This window comes from Felis catus, chromosome C1 (assembly GCF_018350175.1).
Source record: "Felis catus isolate Fca126 chromosome C1, F.catus_Fca126_mat1.0, whole genome shotgun sequence".
In the NCBI taxonomy this organism is placed as follows: domain Eukaryota; kingdom Metazoa; phylum Chordata; class Mammalia; order Carnivora; family Felidae; genus Felis; species Felis catus.
In genome coordinates this window covers 221459738-221475648 of record NC_058375.1, presented here as the reverse complement: position 1 = coordinate 221475648, position 15911 = coordinate 221459738, and the positions used below count along the sequence as shown (strand labels likewise).

The 15911-nt window shown below is 61.1% G+C and overlaps 1 protein-coding gene across 2 annotated transcripts; it reads right to left on the bottom strand.

The window, feature by feature from the left end:
• Nucleotides 1-819: 819 nt before the first annotated feature.
• GAL3ST2 (galactose-3-O-sulfotransferase 2) lies at nt 820-15911 on the bottom strand. Of its 2 annotated transcripts, XM_023260026.2 has the most exons (4): nt 15677-15911; nt 4909-4992; nt 3549-3813; nt 820-2699 (listed from the first exon to the last, which is right to left on the bottom strand). In XM_023260026.2, the coding sequence occupies exons 1-4, from the start codon at nt 15703-15705 to the stop codon at nt 1881-1883; spliced, it is 1197 nt and encodes a 398-aa protein (XP_023115794.1). In that variant the 5' UTR covers nt 15706-15911; the 3' UTR covers nt 820-1880. The 2 variants fall into 2 exon arrangements, with proteins under 2 accessions (XP_023115794.1, XP_044890688.1); XM_045034753.1 differs by lacking the exon at nt 15677-15911 and having other exon boundaries at nt 4909-6950.

Genomic DNA, 15911 nt, shown 5'->3' with positions numbered 1-15911 from the left:
CCCTCCCAAAGGGATTTTCTGCCTGGCTCTGTGCTCCCCACTTTTATTGGCTGCAGACCCAAGCATTTTAAATATCCCTTTTGAATAGATTTCCTGAGCAGATGGTTTTCTGTGTTTTTTTGTTACAGACCACATGCACTTTACCTTGTAATAAATACTCCCGAATTTCCTTCTAAAGAGACAGAACCAGTTTACATTCCTGCCAACCTCAAAGGCAAAAGCAAACCTCATTGAATTCCTACTATAACTTTGCGTTCTTGATGGGCGTGCTGAGTGTGGCCCTGGCACCGGGGACAAGACGAGGCACGTCTGTCCTCACCCTGGACGGGCACGCTGGCCCAAGCCAACTGGTGGAGGCTGCCTGACGCCCAGGGCACCCAATTTGAGTCTGTCTTCAAATGGGGGTAATATTTTCATTTCTTTGTGTGGCTATAGTTTCTTACCTATAAATCCCTCACTCTCCTTCTGGGATTCTGTTACCCACGTGCTGCCTAACCTGCATCTGGTCTCCCTTCCGTTCCCCCAGGACGTCCCTCCACGGTCCCCACCGCCCCTGGCTCTCTGCAGTGTCCGTTCTGGTCTTTACTGTCTCTTGCAGTTTTGGGGAAGTCAGGTTTTCAGTTTCTGATATCCTGTTTTACTCTCAAAAATCTCTGCAATAGGTCCTCTAATCTCACTGAAGATTCATTATTCTTAAATTTCCCATTAAATTGATGTCCAAGGTAGTTGCTGCCTGTTCTGATGGCTGGGTGTCTCTGCGAAATGCTGACCCCCTGAAAAGTGCGGCCACGCCCCCTCCCCAGGTTGCCCCCCCCCCACTCCCGGCCAGGCAACTGGGGACTTCGGGCCGAGGACCCTGGCGTGGAAGGAAGAAGACCCCGGGCACCCGGCAGACAGGCCAGGCTGAGCCTCCCGGCTGAGCGTGTGAGAGCAGTTCTGGTTCTTGGCTGCCCCAGGCACCCCACTTCTCTCGGGACACGGGGCATCTGGTTCCAGTGTGCACCCCGCCCTAAGCACTGGGCCCCGGGGCAGCCAGGGATCCTGTCCTGCTAGGCAGGGGGTCCTCAGTCCCTCCCCACGGGTGGCAAACAGGGGTGCCTGGAAGCCGCCCCCCTCTGGCGCTGCATCCGAGGGGGTCTCCGGCACAAGGGAGGGTGCCACCAGCCGCGGGGGCTCCTCCAGCAGACACTCCGGGGGGCTGTCCCAACAGGGAGCTGCAGGACTAACCCCCCCCCCTTGTGCTCCGGCCAAACCATGCGTCTTATACACAGTTGGAACGTTTCTCAACCTAAAGCCATTCTTCAGCTGGACAGAAACCTCATACAGCCAAAGAGATGGGAAGCTGAACATTCCAGACTCACTGCCTCATACCAGTTTCCTGGGCCTGTTATCCAAGTGCCGCCCGTGGGTGCGGCACAAGTGTCTCTGTGACCGGCAAGTTCAGGGAGCCACTCTGGGCTCCCTCGGCGACCCATGGCCCTGCTGCCCAAGCCCCTCTGGGTTCTCTGAGTTCCAGTTCTTCTGACGGTTCACGTGTCCAGTGGATCCTTCCACCGGCCGTGCTGGCATGCGCTCTGATGGGCCGCGTGTCCGTGTGTGTTCCTTCGTGGGACTGACGTCTAATTAAACACGTGAGCGTATTCTGTTGAACAGGTTCATGCCCTCAGACCAGGTGTCCCTACTGTCCGAGATCGGGGCCCTCACCGAAAAGGCCCCTCCAAGAGGATGCATCCCGGGTGGGCGCCTTCACGGGGGTCTTCACCCTAAAGAGGGGCTGCTGCGGAGCTCCCCCCCCCCCGCCCCCGCATGAACTGGGGCCACGACCTCCCCGCCATGGCAGGAGGGGGCTGCAGTCACACGGGGGGCCCGACCCCGTCCCTCTATTCCTCCAGGAAGGGGATGTTCTTGGGGGGCTTCCCCGGGAACTGGCGGGCGTACAGGTGGGCCATGTACTGGAGCTCGGGCGTCACCATCCTCAGGCACATCTGCCGCGTCTGGTTGTCCAGGTCCCGCCGGAGGTTGTAGCCCATGATGTCGGCCACGCCCGACTGGTAGGGGCGCAGCCGGCGGTCGGTGATCTGCGACCCGTTCTTGGCCTCGCCGTCCTGCAGGCACCGCGCCGCGAGCTCCCGCCGCCGCGCCCGCAGCCGGGCCACCTCGGAGCGCAGGCGCCGCGGGCCCAGCTCGGCGCGCACGCGGGCCCACAGGGTGCGGTTGAAGTGCTCGTAGAGGCGCCAGTCGAGGGCGCACCAGCGCCGGGCGCGCGCGCGGGCCTCGGGCGACAGGCCGGCGACGCTGCGCGGGCTGCGCGAGTTGAGCGGGAAGGCCACCACGTCGTCCAGCCGCCAGCGCAGCAGGTGGCGCAGCAGCACCAGGGACTCGTCCAAGTGCTCGGCGATGAGCACCAGCTGGAAGCGCCGCTCCACGTCGGCGAGGCGCGCGCGCACGTACGCCTCGTCGGCCGGCGCGTCGTTGTCGAAGCCCAGGTCGAACCACATGCCGTTCCGGGCGGGGGCGTTGCGCAGGCCCGCGCCGCGGTGGTAGTAGGTGCGCGGAGCGGCCAGGAAGGCGTCCAGGCTGCCCGCCGCCCGGAAGGCGGGCACGTCTTTCCTGTAGTAGGCGAAGGCGGACTCCAGCTGGAAGACGGGGTTTCTGAGGATGGAGAAGTAGAAAGTGTCTTCGGGCATGACCTTCTGCACCTGTTTGGAGACATGACGGGAAGGGCTGGTGACTCCTCTGCCGGGGCACCCGGGGCCGCCTCGCTCCCCTGCCCACACCCTCCGCCGCCCTTGTCCAGAAGGATCCGAAAGACCTCGACGGGGGCCCCGCCCCCTCTCCTTGTCCCCCCCCCCCCCCCCGCTAAGCCTTCCGAAAGCAGGTCAGGGAAGCTGGCGGGAGGAAGTGACGACCTTTAAACGGAGATTCGAGGGGTGCCTGGGTGGCTCAGTGGGTTGAGCGTCAGACTTCGGCTCAGGCCATGATCTCATGGCTCCTGAGTTTGAGCCCCACGTCGGGCTCTGTGCTGACAGCTGGGAGCCTAGAACCTGCTTCCGATTCTGTGTCTCCCTGTCTCTCTGCCCCTCCCCTGCTCACACTCTGCCTTTCTCTCTCCCTCTCTCTCAAAGATAAACCTTAAGAAAAAAATTTTAAATACCCGGAGGAGGAGGAGCTGTGAAGAGTGCCCCCTCAAAAGGGGGCAGCATGTGCAAAGGTCCTGGGGAGGGAGAGGTCGGTGGGTTTGGGGACCAAGAGTGGGAGTCCAGAGACGCAGATGGAGAGGGCGGCAGGCCACGAGGGTGCCCACATCCAACTCCAAAAGCAATTGCAGGCACCCGTCAGCAGGGGAGGGGAGCAAGGTGTGTGGCAGGCCTCGTCCGGCCCCGTGCGAGGCTCCGGCGAGGTCTGCACGCACGCACACTCAGAGCCTTAGTCTCTCCAGCGTCCAGGCCGCCCCCACCCCCCACCCCATGGTCACACCTCAAAGCCACAAAGTGCCTGGGGCTGCGTCTCACCCCCTGCACCTCTGCCCTCCTCCGCACGCCCCGCACCTCCGGCAGGTTGAACCTCAGGTGGTTGCACATGATGTTGAAATGCCGCTGCGGGCCGGGGGACTCCAGGCCCTCCACGTAGCGCGCCAGGAAGAGCCAGGGGTAGCCCAGGTGAAAGCGAGAGCCGGCGGGTAGCGCCACCGACAGGTTGTGCGTCTCCGCAAAGCGGAAGAGGATGTTGAGCACCGTGCTGCTGGCGGTCTTGTGCGTCTTGAGGAACATGACGTTGATAACGGGTGGCCCCTCGGCCTGGCCCCAGAGCAGGCTGGGGGGAGAGCATAGCCAATGTCAACCAGGGAGGGCCCACAGACCCTCCGCCCAGAGAGACCCCCAACCCCACAACCTGGAGACCCTCAGACCATCCACCACCAAGCTTTCCCTAACCGAAGATCCCCTAACCCACACTTTCCCTACGGTAACACCAAAACCTGTGTCCCCCACCCACCAGAGACCCCAACCCTGCAACCCCAGAGGGCCCACTGGCACGGGCCTGACTGCTCCCTAAGTGGCACATCATCTGTCCCCCCCACATCCCACAGCTCAGTCCCCAGGCCCTGGCACCCTTTCTTTTGCCTCCCAACTTTCTGTTTGGTTCTCAGGGCACCCAGCATGGCTCTGGCCCTGTGGACTGGACACCACATCCAGCATTTCTTGGCTGACCCTTCATGCCTGGACCGGCCAGCCTGACTGCAGGGCCAGAGTGGACACTGGTGGCCTCTCTCGTGATCCCACGACAGCACCTCCCAGCTGTGACTCCAGCCTGGAGAGCGGGCACCTTCCGTGCCCGAGTGCGCGACCGGTAAGAATAACCCAGGATAGTGGGGGAGGGGGGCAGACGGGATCCAGAAGCTGTGCCAGCCCTGGGTACAATGCGGGAGCCAGCAGAGACCCGGGCAGCTTGGGTGCCCCTTGGGGAAATCCAACCAGAGGTGGTAGGGTCAGGGAGAAGAGGCCCGGAGCCACAAGACCTCCCAGTGGCCAGCCCTGGACCTGGGTGACCACCCCTGAGGACCTGGCTTCACAGAGGACGAACCACTGGCAGGCAGGGGAACAGGGGCCTGGCCGTCCCAGACCTACCGCGGGCCCTGGCCCTGCCTCCCAGCACCTGGTCACCCTCTGCACACAGCGACTCTGCCCGACACCCAGGCCCACCCCCGTCCTCCCCGAGCCCTCCCCAGAGGCTGGGCAGCTCACTGTCCACAGGAGACACTGGGAGGGCTCCAGAGGGCTATAGGATCCCTGAAAGGAATGGTCACCAGCCAGTGCTGGATGCCACCCAGAGGTAGACAGCCTGGGGTCTCAGGCACGACTCTGGGAGGGGGCAGTGTCCGAACCATGGGGCACCCAACACAGAACTCACGGTTCGAACAGCCTGATGTCCCTGTGCAGGAAGCCAGCCAGCAGGAACACGATCAGGGCCAGAAGGAGAATGGCCTGGAAGCACCTGTGGGGCAGAGCGAGCCCTTCAGCCCCCCTCAGGGGCATGGGAGGGGCCGGCACCACCCCCTCCACCCCCCACCCCTGTCATCCGTGTATCAGCTCCTATCGAGTACCTACCTGCACCCACCCCATGGGGCCTCTGGGGTGGGGGCTGAGACCCAGGAAGGGCCTGAATCATCAAACTCTACCCCCTCTTGGCCCCGTACTGCACCCTTCTGCTGCTCAGAAGCCAGGAGAAGCTGGGGAGGGGGGCAGCGAGAGGGGCCAGCTGATGAGCCCTCGGCAGGGATCCTTGGGAGTCTGGCCTGCCATAGACCCCTGAGCTCACACCCCCACGGGCGTATCAAGAGAGGGTCTGAGAGGTGGGACGTCCTGATTTTCCACCACTGGGGGAGGGGAGGGGCCCCACAAGAGAAGAGCGGCGTGGGATGGAGGAGAGAGAGAGCAGCGGGGCAGGGGCACGTTTGGAAGGTGGGGGGAGCAACTCTGTTGCATATGAAATGTCCTGGGACACCCAAGCAGAGATGCCAGCCCGTGGCTGGAAAGGGAGTCCGGAATTGCTGGGGCTGTGCCACACATCTGCACATCAGGATAAAAATGCCATGTAACTTAGCGCCCCAGTCAGAAAACAATGGTGGATTCTCCTCACCAATCCAGAAGTCTGGAGAGGGGAGGCTGCTGCTTCTGGCAGACTTAGCCCCACCACATTGAGGATGTGGACATCTCTCCCTCTCCCGGCTTGTAGCCTCATGGTCACAAAATGGCTGCCAAGCTCCAGACATCACATCAACATTTGGATCAGCAAGAAGGGAGAAGGGGCAGGGCCAGCCATGATAGAGGCAGACGCCTTCTTAAAGCCCTTAGCAAAATTCCACCTCCACCTTGTTGACCAAAATTCAGTCACATGCTCACGTCCAGCTGCAAGGGGTTGCTGAGAAAGCATTACTCAGTGTTTACAGCCTCTGTAGTGGGGGGACAGGGAGAAGGTGGTGGGTGTCTATACGGCTATATTTCTGTAAATCTCTGGGAACGGTGGGCTGCAGCCTGGGCCCGAGCTGGGCTTACCTTCGGAGGCAGACACATCTCTGGAGGAAATACAAGAGGCTGCCTCACACGTGACCTGGCTAGTGGCCCAGGACCCAGGTGGCCAGGCCAGCAGCAAGCTGGCCCAGAGCCACCCGGAAGTCAGGCCTCTGTTCACCACAGCAGTCAGGTGACAGCACTTGACGTCAGGTTCTGCATACAGAATTCACGACCCAGGTGGCCCCAGACACAGAGCTGCAGCCGGCCACCCGTAGGCATGCCGCAACGTGGCGCGAAAACCGTCTTCAGGGCCTCACCGGGCCCTGGTCTGCAATTATGTTCCTGACATCAGACCGATAAATGCCCGTTCTGGTGCCTGTTAATGCTTTCAGCCCCTGTGCACTAAAACTGTCCATTTGCATCGAGGTATTTTCAGCCGCAGTTGATAGCGAGCTGTCCCGCTGTGTCTGCACAGCCGAAAACAGCCTGGACCTCCACACTCGACGGGGACGGCACCTTGCGGACAGGAGCTAAGGCAGGGAGAGGCCAGGGTCTCTCCTTCCACCCGAGACAGCCGGAGGCAGGGTCCTTTCAGAGCCACCAAGAGGGGCTGCAGCCTCTTCCGAGCTCTGCCCGTCACGCCCGGCCTGTGGCCCGGCCGTCTAATGGGAGACACACGTGGTTTAGTGGTGGTTGACTAGATTAGCTCCGTGCCCTGACCTGTCGGAGAGAGGACCCCAGTGTCCCCTCCTGGGCTTTGCCAACGACAGCACAGAGCTTGGGACTCTGAACTCCAAGAGGGGCGAGCCGGGAGGAGCCGCCCAGCCCAGATCCTCGACTCCAGGACAGGCGGCTGCCTGGCCCCTGTCTGCAGATGTGGCCGGGAAGATTTCACAGCCGTCCTTCCAGGCTGTTCCCAGCTCCTCAGACTTCCCCCAGAGTGCCCTCCCACCCACCTGCTTCCCTGTACACAAGGGAGCTAGCTCCCCAGGCCTCCCCTTGGACAAGACCTGTGCTCAGAGGCTGAGCCTCATACTTCCCCGGGCTTGAAAGGAAAAAGACAGAGGAGGTCTCTTCCTGGAGCCTAACTGGGGGGCCTGAGTGTCCCCAACAGGTTGTGCCTGGGTCAGCAGACTGTCCCAGGGGCTCCCTGGAGGGGTAGCCGGTACCCAAAAGGCCTCTGAGCAGGGGAAGCGGAGGGCATGGCGGTGGCCAGAGGGGGCGCGGGGGGAGGGGGCTCTGCCGTGTGGGCCCTTGGCCTTGAAGGAGGTCAGCTCACAGGTTATGAGGGAACTGGGTGCCACATCTGGACTCAAAGAGCTTAGCATCTGGAGAGCACATAGGGAGGAACTTCCTGCTCAGACTGGGGCTTTCACATCAGGGTACACAGGGGTGTGACAAGCTGGGAACGGGGGCGGGGGGGGGTGGGGAGCACTGCACTCCTCGGAGGAGAAGTGGCTATATCCACGCGTGGCCCACCAGTCAGGGCTCCCTGGCCCCGAGGCTGAAACAGGAGCAAAGAGGAGGCCCTCACCCCCGCTCGGCAGTGGCCGGCACACCCCCATCCTGGGACAAAGGAGGTGACCAGATTTCTGCATCAAACACGCTCAAAGTTTAACATAATTCCCATGGGGCGCCTGGGTGGCACAGTTGGTTAAGCGTCCGACTTCAGCCAGGTCACGATCTCGCGGTCCGGGAGTTCGAGCCCCGCGTCAGGCTCTGGGCTGATGGCTCAGAGCCTGGAGCCTGTTTCCGATTCTGTGTCTCCCTCTCTCTCTGCCCCTCCCCCGTTCATGCTCTCTCTCTGTCCCAAAAATAAAATTAAAAAAAAAAAGAAAAAAACGTTGAAAAAAAGTTTAACATAATTCCCAGAAGAGAATCTTTAATAATAAGTCAATTCTAGAGTTCCAAGGGAAGCAAGTCATACAGTAATAGCCAGGGACATTCTAAGCAGTAATTATAAGGGACACAGGGTCTCCACTGCAAGGCATAGAAAACCACTCTCTCTGAAGCTCCTTGGTGTTAGTGCAGGACAGGAGCCCAGGGGAGGGGTGGGGGGTGAGGGAGCTTTCCAGGGAGAGGAGTGAGGGAGGCAGCGGTGGATGGCGTGAGCAGCTGGCTAGCTAGCTCTGGAAAAGGCTTATGCCGGATTTCCCTCACCCCACGGATGAGAATAAATTCCAAACGGGCAACATTTAAATGTGGCAGGTGTGGAGAGCCCAAGGCTGTCCCTCCCTCCCTGTCACTGGTGTCCTGACTGGCACCGCCTCCTGGGACCTCTGGATTAAAATGCACAGAGCCTTTGCCCAGCCAGGTTGTGACCAGCAATTCATCCTGTAGTCACCACGGATCCCCTTATCCCAGCACCCGACGTGCTCTACCCCGTGGCGTCCCCATGGGTCATCGCTGGTAGCCACTGGGCAGAGGGAAGTCACAAGCCTCGCCCAGGGCCCCACGCTAGGATGCAAAAGAGGCCTGTGACCCAGAGCTGCGTTAACCAGAGGGCCACGCTGTCCCCGCCCACAGAGCCATCGCTGTGGCCCAGCCAGGGAACAAACAGGGAAGAAACGCATCAGTGACCTCCCAGATGGAGAGGGGTGGGGACTCCAAGGGGAAGACACGGCCAGGGTCAAGAGCAGAGAGGTGCCCAGCGGAGCCCTCAGTGGACAGGGCAGAACTTGGGGGACACCAGAAGCCCAGGAAGGGAGATGGGGGGTGGCGTTGGTGCAAGTTTGGAAAGAGGGACATCGTTACAACGCTGCCACGCCACGGGAAGCACTGAGTCCACCCGTCCTCCGTCTGCATGTCCAAGGTCTGTACCCTTCAATCAGATGGTCAACCTGGACACTCTCAACACATTCTGGCTGTTTCCATGACGTCGGTCCTGTGCCTCCCGTTGTATTTATTTTGATTTGCTAGTTTTTCTTGCCACTGGAAATGAAACATTCGTCCAAGTCCCATTTCTGGGTGCTTATCACTAGAACATTCTTTGTACATCGTGGCTGTCACTTCCAGTCTCTCTCCCATGCTGCCCATTTACTGGGCGCCACTGTTTCATTCCAGAAGCCTGGTGCCCCTGGTGCTGCATCCGTGCTGGCTGGGACACAGGACACTCCAGCCCTGTCCTGCTCGCCTCCTGGCCTGGGCCTGGAGCCAGCCCCATCTCCAAGAAACCCTGGTCCCACTGGTAGGGACGGTCTTTAGGGACCATAATCTGGGGGCTGGGGTGCTCACTGCTCAGGGAAGGTCGTGGTTTCAGGGGCAGCAAAGCTAGAACGGCACATGTCGAGGCAGAATCGCTCACGAGCTCACACTGACAGGTCCGCTGTGATTCAAGACTGCAGCTTTTTGGACAAACCTCCTCCCGCTGCCTCTTGCGTCCCCTTTCCCGCACAGGAGGGTGGTCTCACGGGAGACGGCCGAATTAGAGTAGCCCATCATTACTCGTTGGCTCCATCCACACTGCGCACACACCAGTGCTGACCATTTCTTGGCATACCCTGTCCCCTTCCCACAAAAGAAGCGACAACCTTTCCCAGCTCCAGAAGGCCTCACTGTGGTCCCAGGGCTCCAGGGTCCTGGGGTTCCTGCACAGCAGTCATGCCATTTCTCCGGAACCCGTGAGGCCTTCCCGGGGGGGGGGGGGGTTCCCCTCGTACCTGAGTGTGGATGAAGCCACAGTGGTTTTACAGCCCATATACACTCTAACGCCCACTGGGCAAGGCCCACACGGGATACTACCCAGGCTGGTCTCTACCCTCGCGATCTTACAGACCCCACTGTGCCGCCACATAAACTCCCTTCTGCAAACACGGTGTGTTTGCTGGTCCCTCGCAGAGGAGCTGAATGAAGCTCTGTCACACGCTGACCATCTGTTCGAAATCCTCCCCTTTGGCCTTGAGGCGACAAGAACTGGCCTGTTTCTCACAGCTGTCCGACTAGAACAAACAGTCCTCAGAGAAATCCGTGTGCTTCTCAAGAGAGGCTCTTCTTTTGCCAAAAGAACCTGTGGCCCAAACGCCCACGGGGGCCGCCGGGTCACGGTTCTGGAGCCGCCAGGGTGCCAGGTGGCCCACCCTCAGGGCCGCGGGTGGGCGGGATTTGCTGCCAAGCGCCAGATGGGGAGCCGGGAGCCCCTCTGTGGCCTGTGTGTCTGACACACAGACGTGCGTTCTCTACGGAGAGCCCAGTGGCTGCACGACGTTAAATGGGTGAATTGTTTGCTATGTGAATTACGTGCCAATAAAACTGTTTAAAGTGATTTAAAAAAACCTATTTAAAAATATTTTCAAAGTGTTCAGATGCCAAAAAGACTTTTTTGAAAGCCAGTAATTGTGGGAACAAATAAATATAGCTGGAAATGATTACCACGTGACAGTGCTCCCAAGTGCCTTAGCTGAAAGGGGCTTCCTACATCCCCCCCCACCCCCCCAGTGCCTGCCGCTCAGGCACAAAGGTCTCTGTGGACCTCCCTTTCCTTGGGGGCTTGGCCTGGGCTGCTCACAGGACAACTCCCAGAGTCTCAACCTTCCTGCCTCGGAATGCCTGGGGTGGGGCTCAGTGCCCAGCATCCAGGTGGTGGGCCTGCTGCCCGCCTCGGGAACATGAAAGGCTGGTGTCCCGTGGCATCCGGGGGGCCAGCAGGCTCTCGGTCAGGCTTTGTTCTTAGAGGCCACAGAGTCCCAGCAAGCGGTACCAGAACCCCTGCAGCAGAGGCCCGAGAGCCAGTGCCGTCTGCCAGACGTGGCCCTGGTCCAGTCCCGGGGCGCACCCGTGGGAGAGCTCAAGGCCCCAGGCCCCTGAGCCCCAGGTGGGTCTGCTCCCAGGTCCCTCAGGGAGAAGTCCCAGGCATGTGGGTAAGAACCAACACAAGACTCAAATCATGGATAAAAACAGTATTGGCACATCCCACCTCCAGCTCAGGAGCTTCTGGTCTGGCGAGCTTGCTTACTGTGAGGGAGACTCACAGGGGGGCTGACGGAAATGGGTTTTTTATATCCGGATTACTCGTTCCCACCCTCCCCCACACCCCCCACACCCCCACACACACCTACACACATACACACACCCACACACACCCACACCTGCTGTTCCAGCTGACCAGTTCCTTATAAACAGACACTCGCCTCAGTGGGACTGAAGAAGGACATAGAACCAAATGCCTGATGGTCATCCAGTAGTCAGCCAGTTTCAGCCAAAATCTAGAAAAAACAGGACTGACCCTAATCCGGAGAGCTGACTTTCAGCCCCACAGAATGCACAGGAGGCCCCGGGCTACACCCAGCCACCTGCCCGGCCACACTCTCTGTTCCATCTCGGTGGTCCCACGGCCCGAGGGAAGCAGGAGAACGGGCTGGAAAGACCCAGCACCCTCCCCCCTCACCTGTACACACAACCGTCAAGTGTTACAAAGCCCTCCTTCTGTCCTCTGGGCCTCCGGACCCAATGGGCTTCCTTAGAACACATTCTCCCTCAGCCCATCTGGGGCTCCAACCCAGGGCTCGCATGTAGGATCCAAGGTTGTCACACAAAGCCGCCCCCCCCCCCCCCCCCGCCAAATCCCTGCTCATGGTGCATCCGTCATCTTTCACCTGGCCCTCATTGAGCCCCTTGTACCACTGTAGGTCCAAGGACAAGCTGAGGGCATCAGGTACAGTCGGAGCATCTCATCAGTGGGGGCCAAGGACAGGATGGATGTTACTCAGGGCTCCCTGCCCACAGCCAAGCACTTGCCTGAAAGGCTGGTCTCTGCTGCCCCTGGGAGCTGCATCAGCACAAGGCCGGGGGGGCAGGGCCACCCCAGGTCTCCCAGGTCGGCACAGCTTCCTCTGCTGAAGACACCATCAACGCCAGGGTGGGTAGAGCACAGAGCCATCCATACAAAGAAGAACCAAGAAGAAACAGGGATGGGCTGCCAGACACCCAAACCCAACATCTCCCGAATAATATGGGCCACCCTCCACCCAAGGGCTTCTTCTAGAAGAAGAAAAGAAGGCCACATTGTAACTGTCCGCAAGACGTGACAGAGAAACATGGCCACAGACGGGACGGGATGGGATGGGACGGGTTAGGATGGGTTAGGATAGAGAGAGAGAGCAGGACTGAACAGATACAGAATAAAATAAGGCAGATGTAGGGAGAAAAGAACAAACTGAGTAGATTAAAATAAAACATGGAGCAGGACAGACCAGACCAGAAAACACCTGAGGGTGTCGCCCGGGTTGTTTCGACACCTGTTTGCAGAGCGACGCATGAAGTGTGTCCTGGGCGCTGGTGCTGCACCTGGGTCACCTTCGCCGTGGGGAGGTGGGCACTCGGCCCCTCCGCCTCAGCCGGGTGCTGTCCTGACTCCCTCCCCGGCGCGCTGAGGCCAAGGAGCCCCCGGGGAGCCCCTCCCCACGACGGCACGGCCCCCGGCCCCTCCACGCCCTGTCCATCGCCCGTTGACAAGGACGGCACACGCCCTGGCCCAGCAACCTTGCCGCAGCAGGGCCTGGTGCCCGAGCCGTCCTCAGCCTGAGCGTCCCAGCTCCTCACGCCCAGAGCCCATCGGGCCGGCCGCCAGAACGCCGCTCCGTGACAGGCCATCCGGTCACACAGCTGGAGCCTCGCCCACCCTGGCCTGCACCTTCCCTCCTCGGGGAGGCGGGGGGGGGGGGGGTTGCGTGAAGGCCCCACCCCCACTGCAGTACCCCCTCCCCAGGGACCCAGAGTCTGCCTTGGGGGCCCCGCAGGGGGCAAGACCCAGGAGCCCTGCCGCCTCAGTGGCCCAGGGCAGGCACTGCCCATCCCCACCAGCAGAGGCGTGAGATCCTCCCAGGGTCCCCGGGGGGGGGGGGGGGGGGGGGGAACGGGAGGAGCAGCGGGTGGGCAGGGCATTCACCTCCTGGTCCCTCCAGAGCTCCCAGGATGGCCTCCAGGGGAGAAGTGGCCTCCTGTGCTGGCCACCCGAGCCCACATCCACTGGGGCACCGTGGAGGTGGTGGGGCCGCAGCCCTGCCCTCCAGGCCCCTGCAGGGTGGGCGACCACCAGGTGTGACCCTGGGAGGGCTACCGGTCACCACCTTCACTGCAGAGGCCAAATGTGTCTCCCGGATGGCTGCTCCAGAGGGCACCAGCGGCCCATAATGCTGGGAAAATACGAGACAATTCACAAAACACTCCCGGTTTGTCCCTCCCAGAAGTTTCTGTGGCTCTGAGAAGCCCTGGGGCAGACCTGGCCTGGCCCTCAAGGGGTGCCAGACCAGGAGGCTGGGAGCCAAGCCACTCCCACGGCCAGGTGTAGGAAGGACACGACCCTCCTCCCAGCCCACCCCTGCTCGGGACCGGGCCCGGAGGCCAGGACAGACAGCCCAGCAGGGCACCAGCCACAGAGGTCACGGTGGCGGTGGCCCCATCACAAAGCCGCACAGTCCCACACCAAACAGTGCCTTCTGGAAGGTGTGGGCCTGACTCACCCTGAGAACAGCATCTTCCAGTTGGTTTATTCCTTGGTCCACTAGTGGACTGGGAACCCGTGAGGGCCACTGTCCCCAGCCCCCCAGCAGGAGGCCACACCTGGAGGGGACACCTTGTCTTGGCCGGCAGCCAGCTCAGAGGACACCCACCCAGCGCTCGGTCAGGGTGACGGCTGCAGACAGGCCAGCACACAGACCACGTGGGGACAGACCGTAGGGCTCCACGACAGCTTTGGGGCATAAGCCAGGCTTTTCCCAAAAGCACCGGTGACTCCTGACAGAGCGAACCCCACCTGACCACACACTGGGGGTGGCATGCTCTAGACACGGTGAGGAGGTGCTGCACCCTCCCCCCGGGCTCCACTGACCCTCTCCATTCCCCCCTTCGTGGCCACCACAGGTGGGTACCAGCAGACTATTCCCAGGTCCCCCTGCATCGTCCCCCTCACTCTCAGAACTGGCCCCAAGACCTGGAGCCACAGCCTCCTGCGAGGTCAACCCCCACAGGGTCACACAGCCCCCCTACGGGGACACACACACACACACACACACACACCCACAGGCAGGACCAGAGGTTCGGCACTCCAGGGGATACTCAATCCCCAGAAACAGAGCTGGGCCTCAAACCAGAAACGCAGGTTTTCAGGAGCACCCGTCCCCCAAGCAACTCTGAGGCAGGACCTGGAAGATCTGGGCTTTCACCCCAACAGCTGCCAGGCAGATTGTGCCACCTGGGGCCGGGGTCCCCGCTGGGGATGCCACCCAAGCCAGAGGGTGCCCCAAAGAGGAGGGTCTGTGCCTTAACCCATCACAGTCCACTCGCTGAGACCACAAGCCCCCCTGGAGGGGAAGATCATGTCTCTGCTCGAGACGGCTCCTCCGACCACCAGGGCCCCTGGGCACCCGCTCAGCCAAGTTTGCCCAGGGTTTATCCCCTCCCTGTGCCCAGGGCCACAGGGTACCTCGCCAGGCAAGCCTGCCTGGGACTGTCCCTCTGTCCCCAGGGCCATGGCTCAGTTTACCCATCAACCAGCCAAGCCTGCTGGCCGAACAGAGAGGGGCCTCTGGACATGTGCACAATCCGAGGAAAGCAAACAAGTCGAAGGCTGTGAAGACAGTGAGCGAGCGTGTCCGAGTGACCCAGGCAGCCCCTTCCTCCCGGGGCTCTGAGTGGACCCGTAAGCCTGGGACACCCAGCACAGCCGCCGCCCAAACCTGTGCCAGGACGGCCACCTGGAACCACAACACACTGCCCTGCTGTCCCACCAGGCATCCTGCTCCCGGGGGGCTCCCCCTGGGGCCCCTTGCCTTCCCTGTGCGCCAGAGGCCGGGCAGCCAGTGGGACCTGGGATTGGCCTCCGGCTGATAGAGTGACGTCCCCACTTCATGCTTCCTCCTCAGGGTGGTGACCACATCCACCTCCACGGAGAGGGGGACACCCGGACCTTCCGTGTGTCAGCTGGCCCCTGGGGACCCGCTGTCCTCACCCGAGGAAAGAGTTGGTCATGCCCACGTCCGGGGCCCATGGGGAGAGCGCCCAGAGGCACTGGCGTTTCCCCAAAGCGTGTGGGATGAGACAGAGAATGAAAATGCAAAGCATTTCCAGACACACCCATCCCCCCTCCGAACCTGAACTGTCAAAAAAACACAACTCCCTCTGTTTATACAAAGGGAAACATAGCACTTACTACCCTGAGCCGGCAGGGCCGGGCGCCTGCACCTGAGGGAGCCTTGCTCTAAGTGCCTCAGACCCTCCAGCGAGCACCCTAAAACATTCATGCAGATATCTGGCCCTGGAGTGTCAGAGGCTCAGGCTGGAACTCCCCCAACGCCAGGAAGTTCCTGCTGCACACCCTGCCTGGCCATGGGAAGGGGGGGACAAGGACAAAGCCAGGAGGTCCCAGACCCCCAGCAGCCGCCCACCCAGGCCTTCACTCCAGACACCAAACCGTCATCCCCTTGGCCCCGAGCCCCACGTCCCCACAGAGGCCGGGACCAGCGCCGGGCCTGGGAAGACAGGGAGGGGTCACTCACGCCCTGAAATGAAGAGTGAGTTCAGGGCAGTTATTCTTGAGAAATAGCCCCAAATATAGTGACTTCCTTCTAAAGACAAACACAGAAGAGCTCATTTCTGCCAGTCCCTGGAATATGCAGGGACTAGAGACGTGTTTTGTGTCTCTGTGCCGACCCCAGTGCACCCCAACTCACCTCTGCGTGCCACCTGGCGGGGACAGCATGCTGGCTGGGGCCCACGCAATGGCGGTGGGCAGGTGGCGGTCCAGGCGGAGGGAGGCCAGCCGTTAGCCCTTGGGCACAGACACCGGGCAGGGTGCGGTACGTGCAGAGTGTGAACTTGACTCCCACGGGAGCTGACCTGGCTCAGGTGCGAGGCCACGCCCTGCAGCCCAAGTGGGAGAGCTTAAGCTTCAGTTCTCAGAAAGAA

Coding starts and splice junctions, on each gene's coding strand:
- GAL3ST2 (XM_045034753.1), bottom strand. CDS start 5,033: ATGCCCCTGAGGGGGGCTGAAGGGCTCGCTCTGCCCCACAGGTGCTTC. Junction 3,814..4,908: donor GACATCAGGCTGTTCGAACC/GTGAGTTCTGTG, acceptor CTCTCCCCCCAG/CCTGCTCTGGGGCCAGGCCG. Junction 2,700..3,548: donor TGAGGTTCAACCTGCCGGAG/GTGCGGGGCGTG, acceptor GTCTCCAAACAG/GTGCAGAAGGTCATGCCCGA.